The sequence below is a fragment of the Symsagittifera roscoffensis genome, chromosome 5 (assembly GCF_963678635.1).
Source record: "Symsagittifera roscoffensis chromosome 5, txSymRosc1.1, whole genome shotgun sequence".
NCBI classification, from domain to species: Eukaryota; Metazoa; Xenacoelomorpha; order Acoela; family Convolutidae; genus Symsagittifera; species Symsagittifera roscoffensis.
Window position 1 is genome coordinate 14,323,720 of NC_087066.1, and position 9,790 is coordinate 14,333,509.

The 9,790-nt window shown below is 38.7% G+C and overlaps 1 protein-coding gene across 1 annotated transcript; it reads right to left on the reverse strand.

The window, feature by feature from the left end:
* Window positions 1–6,345: 6,345 nt before the first annotated feature.
* LOC134846616 (uncharacterized) lies at window positions 6,346–9,489 on the reverse strand. Its single transcript, XM_063864001.1, has one exon. The coding sequence runs from the start codon at window positions 9,487–9,489 to the stop codon at window positions 6,346–6,348; it is 3,144 nt and encodes a 1,047-aa protein (XP_063720071.1).
* Between the last annotated feature and the right edge of the window lie 301 nt (window positions 9,490–9,790).

Here is a 9,790-nt window from a genome sequence, read left to right on the forward strand (position 1 = left end):
AGTGAAGGATGAATAACCGAAGTTCTTCACTGTTTATCCTAATTTGAATGATTAGTTTTGTTCAAAAATTTCTATTAGTCTTGGGTCTTTAGAAAGGGTTGGGTAGTGAATCGACGTTTGAGGTCGTTAGACACTAATTAAGTGGGTGGGGGAGAACAAAGTTGTTCTGTTTGATCCAAGGATAAGCCTTGATGATCAAATTTAAAATTTAATTAAGTAGAAAATGATTTAAGATCCAAGGATAAGCCTTGATGATCTGGTTTTTAAATTAAGTGACTTTAAATTTTGATAAAGTTTTAAATTTGTGTAAAGGAAAAATTTAGTGTTTTGATGATATTAGTGAGTTGATGATTGCTGTTATGTTTTAGGTGATGAAGCTGGAACAACAGGATGATTTATGATTACTAACCATTTATTGTCATGCTACTAATTTTTATTTTTATTTTCCAATAAATATTTTTCAAACATGTTTTGTATATTACTGCAGAGTTTTAGGAAAACGATCTTAGATCTTTTTATCAATCGTTATTGTATAATATTAATTTTGTTTAGCGCCTGAAATGATTTTGAAGAGTAACTTCAAAGTTTTATGTTTGCAAATGGAAATCTAAATTCATTGCAAGTAGTATTCGAAATATAAAAGTTTGTTCTGGCTTTTGCCGAACTATCATATAACTATACGGCAAGTTTCTATTTTGTCGTATGTCGTCTTTGGTTCGAGGTCTTCTTCCAATTCCGGGTAGTTCTATTATGGTTCGGAATATTGGCTCTGATCTATTGAGTCGGAGAGACATTTCAATTAAATTATTGTCGTATAACATTTTGTAAATGTTTTTGTCTAATTTCTAATCTATTTTGGTTAATTCTAATCTAGTAAGGTCTTGTTCGAGACTTATGGTCGCACCAGATGAGTTAGGACTGGGGTGTATAACTCATAGAGTAATTTCGGATAGGGTACACCGTCTGCTCGTCACGCTATCTTATTTTCGGCCGGATAGATTCGTGCAACTTCTTAGTCTAATACCGATCCTAATCTTACTCTTATACTATCTAGTCTCAGGTTGTTTAACTAGTCTCTGCTAGGCTCAATAGATCTAGGGTATACTGGTTTATTGCGGCTGCTGAAGTGCTCGGGAGAGTCCAACTAATTTCTAAGTTAAATTCAAATCTCTCTGGTGCTGAAATTACAAGTAACTTCAGCACTTACAAATAAGTGGGTTGTTAGTTAGATGGATCATGATTGGTTAATATTAAATACTTTACATTGGTAAAACATTTAATTTATCCAATCATAAAATATAGTTTAGATCAGGTTCCATAACACATTCCCAGGAGAGATTTAACTCTCCACAATCCTCTAATTTAAACCCTGGCTGAAAATTTTTAACTAATGATTGATTGATTGGTGAATTGAATGGGAGTTACTTGATAACTTTGAAGTTTATTTGAAGTTTTGTTGAAGAAATTTGGTCACAACTCGATGAGCTCATCTGGGCATCGCATACCTTTGTTGAAGTAACTTCACCCTTATTCACTTATCCTTTGGAGGGTTTGTGTTCAGAAAAGATAGGCAAACCTATAAATTATACAATAAATGAAATTACGCAATAACCAGGGGACGTGCAAACAGCACGGAAAGTCCTGGCTCTTATATATGGCTGCTAGTGGTAATCTCAAAATTAAAAAGTCATTTTTTCTTAATTTTTTTTTTCACGTTGAGGCGTGGTAAATTTCCATCAAAAAAAAATTGAAAAAAATTGTATTTGTTTTGAGTTGACCAGATTGGGTGTTCGGTGTCTCTTGTTTGAATTGTTTGAAATCCCCTTACTAAATTTGAGGAGAAAAAATAGAAAGTCCACAAATTTCAACCCAATCCAAGTTTAAAGTACGCGACCCCCCTTCCCCCCCCCTCCCCCCCCCCCTCCTACTGCCGAGACATGTACAGTCCTACATCTGTTCTCCTCCATCTCAGTATCAGGATACTTTGGCCCGCCGTTAATTGATGCTGATGTTGTATATCAGTTGATGTCTGTAGAAGCAACCAACCAAAAGAACTGATTTGTTTCAGAGTACAAAAGGAGCGGCCCCAAAGTGGACCCCAACTGCAGAGACATGTACAGTCCCATCTCGTGCTGGCACAGACGAAACCAGTGCAGAAACCACTACAGTCTCCGACTCAACTGCCAGAAGACGTGCCAGGTCTGCGTCCTCCCCCGCCAGGGCTAAACACTCCAGGGGGGCTAGTTCGATACATGTCACTGGATAACAAAAGAGAAGATGAAACAAAGAAATATCATAAGAAAGTAGAAGAAAACTGACAGAAGTAGTATCGAGTAGAGTGTAAAAAGAAACACTGGGAAGAGAAGCCGTTGATCTAATGATATTTATGTGTAAAGATAGAGCAAATACTTTGTAGACTGATGGTGGGTGCCGGATCAATTAAAGCTTGAAATCTCCTACTGGTTTTCTCCTATAGGAATTTCTAGTATAATTAATTGTTCGTATTGTTAATTGACTTTTTATGATGCCTTCGTGCAAAGCTGCAATTTGAATCTAAAGCTGCAATTTGAACCTTCTCAGAGAAGAATCTTTATTTGTTTCGGCTCATTTAAGTTTGTTTTAACCTAATTGCAGATCTGTTGAGTTTCCATACAAATTATTCTTTGTAAACCAAGTCGCCATCTCCATCTAATACCAACAGTGAATAAGTAATTTTGCATTGATTCATTTATATTTTGACAAACAGTGTTTTTGAGTGATTTTACAACTGCAAACGACACAGGGTAGAAAGTGAGGTTCTCGTTCCACGGTATAATCTCATAAAGAAAAAAATGGTTAGTGATGTGCAAAGAGCACAGAACGCTCCGATTACAATAATCAAAAATTAACAAAAAAACTTTTTTTTTCAATCTGTTTCGTTTTTTTTAAGTCGTGCGATGAGAAGATTTGACCAAAAATTTTGAGCTTACGCCATCAGTGGATTTAGGGGGGACGCCTCCCTCTTCATGTTTCCGACCCCCTGCCGATCCAAAGGGTCCCCTTTTGTTTTATTTTAAGATCTCATTTTTGGAACCAAATTATACTAAATTTGAGGAAAGTAGGGTCTTTATACTGATTTTTGAGAGCTCGGAAAATCAGTTTGGTCGGCCTAATAAAGTCGGTAAAGTTTCGATTTCGTTTTTGAAAATCGGACGCCTCGAGAAAATTCTTGATCCGCCCCTGGCTTGGGCATAGTCGATAATAGTAGTAAATTAGGTATATACGACAATAAGCTACCTGGAAAAGAAATCTTTAAAAAATTTCAAGTAATTTTCCTAGACTTTTTTGCTGAACACTTTTTAGTTTGAAGTCAGGGGTTTTTCTAGAGTAAAATGCAAGCATTTGAAACAAAGATGTCAAAATTGACTTCTAAAAGCTAAAATGCAATTTAAAAAAAATTAATTGTCAAAATTTAGGTCGAAGGTTATTTTTTTTATGGAAATTGTGATTCTCACTTCCTAATTGAAATACTCCCTTTTTTATTAACCTGATAACAACTTCAAAAATTTTTTTGGACCAAATTTTTTAAAATATGCTTACAGAATCAAAATCCCGAGAAAAAAAGGGTTAGCTTTGATACCACCCTTGATGCCCTAGGCGTGATTTTTGATATGCCTGGAATTGCGAGATTAAAAACCATCACACAAAATTTTCCCACTCTTGGTCGCAAAAAAAAACTGAAAATTTGAACAACATCGCAATCACTCCATATCATCTTATATTTTAATGCAGTTAAATAATCAAACGCGCTTTTCTTGTGACCAATTCTACACCGCCCTTTTTTGTCTATTTTTTGCACTTGATATAAAAAATAAGTAGAATTGAAATTTTTTTTTATTGAAAACAAGAAAAATAAAACTGCTCTTTATTTCGCCTCCACAAGTTTTTGGAAAAATCAATACTGCTAAATTATACATACTGCCAAAGTCAATACTGCCAATTTTGTAAAAGAAAAGTTTTGAAAAATCGTAAAATCATAGAACCAGTTGGCTTGACTGATTTAATTCAGACTAATTTGGTTGCGTTACAATATTTCGTTTTACATTTTCAGCATCATAGATAAAGACTTCAAAATTTTTCCCAAGCTGTTTCAGCATACTTTAAATCTTTTATAATAATGCGTTGCACACTGTTTGGGAACTCGTAGTTTTCAATTTTGTTTCCCACAAATTGTTTGAGTTCAAAATGTTTGAGTTTAATAAGGGATGATTCTAAAAACTTTGAGTGCTCTCTGAACAATTTTTGTTTCAATTTGATCGCAAAACACAATATGGAATTTGACAGGTGATATATTTTGCGTCTGTTTATTTATTATTAGAATAAGTTGCTTGGTCAGATCACACTCTAATGGTTTACTTTGTCGCTAACGTCTTATTAAGATGAAATTTTGTAATAACTATCCAATGTTGAATAAATGCCCGGGTTATGTTCACATTGAGTTGAAATTTAGCGCTAAAAAGTGAAAAAAAAAACAGCGATTGACATTGATCAATTATTGATGTTCATTGCCACCACAGCAAATTTTATCGATAGATTATCGCTAATTGGGCTTTTTTCAGCGATGAAACAGCCTTAAAAAATTTATAAAACTCAACAAAAAGAGTAAACTATCGGGGTTCGAATCCGCATCTATCGCTACCTCTGCGCCACCATGCCTTAGATACATGTAATTTTAGGGTTTATTAACTCGCAATCTCATTTGAAGGCTACTATTTGAGCTAAAATTTTTTAAGTTTCAGAGCAGATTTTCTACGGAATCATTACTGAAATAACTTTGAAACATCGCAGGTTTAGCTATGCTAAAAAATCTGAGTTGTACAAAAACCAGCGCTGGAAAATAGCGATCACTAGGATTCTATAGAAAAACCAATAATTAACTCGGGACTTCAACACGGGAGCTCGATAATTATCCAATGTTGAATTATAGTTTTCAAATCCGCAGTCAAACCCCTTTAACTTGGCAAAAAAGAAAAAAGACCACAGCAAAAAATTGTTTTTTTTTAGTTTTTGAGCCCTCATATTGTTTAAAAAGTTCAGAGGACTTGCATCCAATTCCATACTTAAAAGTTCAAAATTTGTCCGAATAAATATATCGAGCACAACTATTTCGTCAAAATCTTCAAAACTTCGAAAAAGTAGGTTTTAACCCGTATTATTGGGGGGTTGTTTTTCAAATATAATAATAATCACCCTTAAAATTTGTTTTTATCAAATAGCTTTTGCTCATTGAATGGCTTCTGATGTTGAAGCAGATTGATTTTTGTTTGAACCTAATTGTAAAAAACTGCAAGATACATTATTCAAGACAATTTGATGAACATATCTTGAAAGTCACTTTGTTGAAGTCAAATTTATTACTCCTTAGTTCGGAACAAATCATGCTATTATTAAAAGATTTTACCGCATTTTTCTTGAATTCATGTGAGATAATTCATGTCATGAATATCCTCGGGGGAGGGAGATCTTATATGGAACCGAAGGGGAAGGAGTTGAGCCAAGTTTTTTTTTTTTGTTGTTGTTGTTGTAAAACAATTAAAGTGGTCTTAAATCTTCTTTTTTGGGGTTACGAGGGCAAGTTTCACCGCTCGTCTCGTTAAAGTACCTAGGGCTGTTTTCAGTTTACACGAGCGCGCGATGCCATCCGAGCCGGTAAAAACTTCTAACACTCGACCCAGTGGCCAGATGCCTCGTGGTGTAAAGTCCTCAAGTATCCACACGAGGTCATCTTTTTCGAGTGGTTCCTCGGGTTGCGTCCTTCTGCGCAACCCGAGGAACCACTCGAAAAAGATGAGAGTCGGAGCGTACTCTTTAAGTAGACGCCTCCAGAAATTGTCAAGTCTATCTTTTGCTCGCTTCCAGGACTTGTTGGACAGTTTATTGGTAGATGCTTCGTAGAAGGCTGCTGCTGGAGCCTAGACGAATGGATGACCCATTTAGAAGTGGTTGGGTGTCAGTGGAAGGTCGTCGTCAAGGTCGCTACTGACATGAGTTAGCGGACGTGAGTTGAGGATTGCCTCGGTCTCGGCTACGATAGTAGCAAATAGATCTCTTGATAGTCGATCAGAACCGAGATTTAGTAAGAATGCTCGTTTTATCAATGAGACGAGTCGCTCCCACACGCCGCCAAAATGGGGGGCAGCCGGAGGATTTAAGCGCCATTCAACATTGTGGATTTGTAGCGTTTCAGTTAGGGTGGTTTCGTTGAAATTGATGGGTTCTGAGCGTACTTGTTTACGCGCGCCGACGAAGTAAGTAGCGTTGTCAGAGATTAAAAGCTTAGGTGTGCCTCTCCTAGCAATGAAACGTCTAATTGCCGTTATACAGTTGTTCGTAGTAAGGTTGTCTGTCGATTCCAGGTGAACCGCGCGAGTAGAGAGGCATGTGAAGATGCAAATATAGTTTTTTTTCAGTTGTATCCTTTGTTGCTATGTAGAATGGCCCGATATAGTCAATTCCTGTGTTTTTGAACGGAAATGGGTCGTCAGACGGATCGTCGAAACGAGTTGGCGGCAAGTCGGCCAAGAATGGCTGTAGCCCTTTGCCTTGGAATCTTCTGCAGAGAAAGCAGTTATGTCTTATCTGTCTGAGTGTTTTTCGGAGCCCAATGATGACAAAACTTTGTTGCAGGTAGTTGCGAATGTACTCAGTGCCGTGGTGCATGCAGCGGCGATGAGCGCTCTCGATCATCATGCGCACAATTGGGTCCTTTGCGTTAAGAATTATTGGATATTTTGTTGCGTCCGGTAAAGGTGAGTTTTGTAGTCGTCCTCGCGCGCGAATAACACCGTTGTCGAGAAAAGGTGACAGCTGTTGCAGTTTGTCTTTGTTTTCAACTTGTTGCTTGGTTCGTAGTTTATTGTAGGTGTCACCAAAGGTTTCCTGCTGGGACTGTTGATAAAGGAGGAGCTTAGCTTTTTCTAGGTCTTTTATAGTGGTAGAACGTTTACCGTTTCCCTTAAGTGTATCGACAAAAACTATAACCCGAGCTGTGACCCGAACTAATCGAAACCAATCTGAAAACCTGGAAGAATCGATTAAGGGTGTAGTTGAGGGGCTAACCGTTGCAGCATTACTTTGTTCCATTATTTCCTTGGTCCCCCAAATAGGCTCATTGTTGAGTAGAAATTGTGGTGCATCCAACCAGAGCTTTGCTACGTCTTTAAGTTCAATTCCCCGTGTAGCACTGTCTGCTGGGTTGAGTCTACCAGGGATGTGTTTCCATTGTTCGGCTTTGCATAAAGTAAGTATTTCACCAACTCTGTTTGCGCAGTAAGTTTTCAGTTTACCAGGTGAAGCGATCCAGGACAAAACAGTAGTGCTATCCGTCCAAAAGTGAGTGGAGTGGGGTTTTAACTGCATTTCATCAGTAGCGAACTTGCATAGCCGAGCACCCATAAGGGCGGCTTGTAATTCCAGTTTAGGAATGCTCTCTTGGTTCAGTGGTGCTACCTTTGTTCTGCCAATCAAGAAAGTAGCGTGTATGCCAGAGCTACAAGCAGTTCGGAAGTAGATGCACGTAGCCATTGCGTCTTGCGACGCGTCGCAGAAAACATGAAGCTGTATATCACTAGGTGACAGCTGTGGACCAAGTAAGCGCGGCAGTCTAACAGGGGGTACTTGTTTGCATTGGTCAACCCATTTGCCAATTATCAGAACAAAGTCACTGGGCACGGTTTCGTCCCAATAGATACCAGACTTCCACAAGTTTTGCAGAAGAATTTTGAGTTTTATGACAAACGGCGCTAGGATGCCTAAGGGGTCGAAAACCCTTGCTACTGTAGAAAGAACTGTTCGGAGTGTAGATGATGTAGTATTATTTAGCTTGGTTGTTGGTTGCACGAATATCGTATTGTCAGTTGTGTCCCATTTGACACCCAGAACACGATGCACTGTAGCATTAGTAGAAACTTCGCCTCCATCAATGGAGTAGATCGCGTCATTAGTGTTAGATACGAACTTAGTTAGGTTGAATCCCCCCTGTCTTAGGGAGGATTTTAGTTGCGTAGTAGAGTCTCTAGCCTCGTGTGTCGTGTTGAACGAATGAACAAAGTCGTCCATGTAAAAACTTTTTTGAAGCAGTTGAGCAATAATGGGTTTGGTTACGCAGTAATCGGCAGCTGTTTGATGAAGCGCAAAGATGGCAATGGATGGTGAGCATTTTGCACCAAAGATAAGTCGCGTGTATTGGTATTGTTTGATACCATTTTTAGTAGGCCAAAGGAAGCGAAGCGCCTTTTGATCTTCATCTTTAATACCTATTTGCATAAACATACCTTCAATATCCTCCGATACAGCCACAGGTTTTTCCCGGAATCGTAGTAGAAGTCCAAACATGTTGTTCAGGAGGTCAGGTCCAGTTTCGAGGCAAGAGTTCAGCGAGACGCCCTTGTAGGTTGAGGCAGCGTTAACCACTCTGCGTACCTTTCCGGGCTTGTTTGGATTAGTTACAGGGTGATGTGGGAGGTACCAAAGTAATTCAGGTTGTGGGTATTGGAAAGTAACGGGCTTGACGTAGTTATTTTCCAGGTCGGTACTAAGCGATTTCTCATAGAGTTGCATGGCTTCAGGGTCTTTTCTGAGCCGTTTTTGTAGCGATAGCAGTTGAGCTTTAGCTACCGGATAATTGTTTGGCAATTTTATTTCGTTGTTCCAGAGTAGATTTATTTTGTAGCGATCTCCATCGTGCTCAATACTTTTTTCCATAAATTTTAGTTGTCGTTTGCTTTTATCAGAGTATGTAGCTTTGTTATCTTCCTGGATGCCTGACCCTTCTACTTTCCAGAAATTTTCCACTAATTCAGTGAGATTAGCGTCTTCTTGATCATTTAAGTCAATGAAGTTAGTTGAGTGTGAATTTGATCGGGAACTATTAGATTTCTGGTTGAGTGGGCCAGTGATCGTCCAACCTAGTAGGTTTTTTACAGCGTAGGGGGTGCCTGTAGGACCTTTTCTGATATCGCGCTCCGCAATATTCCAGAAAGCATCTACGCCAAGCAAAATTTGAACTGTGTTGTCTCCTAGTTCAGGAAAGTTGACATGTCGAAGGTGATTGTAGAGTGAGCACGTTTTGTTAAAGTTGTTTGCGTCGATAGCGTCAAAACTCAGAGCTTCAACTGAATAGACTGATTGTAGGGTGAAAGTAGGTTTTGTAGCGTTATGTGGTCCGATACTAAGCCGGACCAGCGAGGAAGACACTTTGTCGTTACTGAAAGCACCTCGTACGCTAAGCTCTAGTTGTTGGCTTGGTTTGCACTGAAGTGTTTCAGCTGTTTTGCTGAGGATATATGAGCAGCTGCTGCAGTTGTCGAGTATGGCGTAGCAGTCTAGTTTGATGCCATTGTTAAACAGTGTTATCGGCATAAATTGTAACTGATTTCTGATGTTGTTCATATTTTGGATTGGATCCTCAGCTTGTTCCGAGGGCTTGGTTACTGTAGTGCCAAGCTGCATGTTATTTGATTTTTGGTTGTGCGTTTGAAACGGTTTTTTGTCGATGTGTAGAGTTGAATGGTGTTTCCCTCCGCAGTTGTTGATGAAACATCGCTTAGACGATGTGCATTCACTAAATCTGTGTTGGCCTAAGCAGTTGAAGCACAGCTTATGTTGCTTCACCAGCTCTGCCCGTTGATCTACGGGAAGTTTCAAAAAGTCCGGACATTTTCCAACGTAGTGAACTTGGTTATCTATTGGACACTTAAAGTTGTTGGTCTTGCTGATATGCCTGAAGATTTGTCGTAGTTTTGCCTGGACA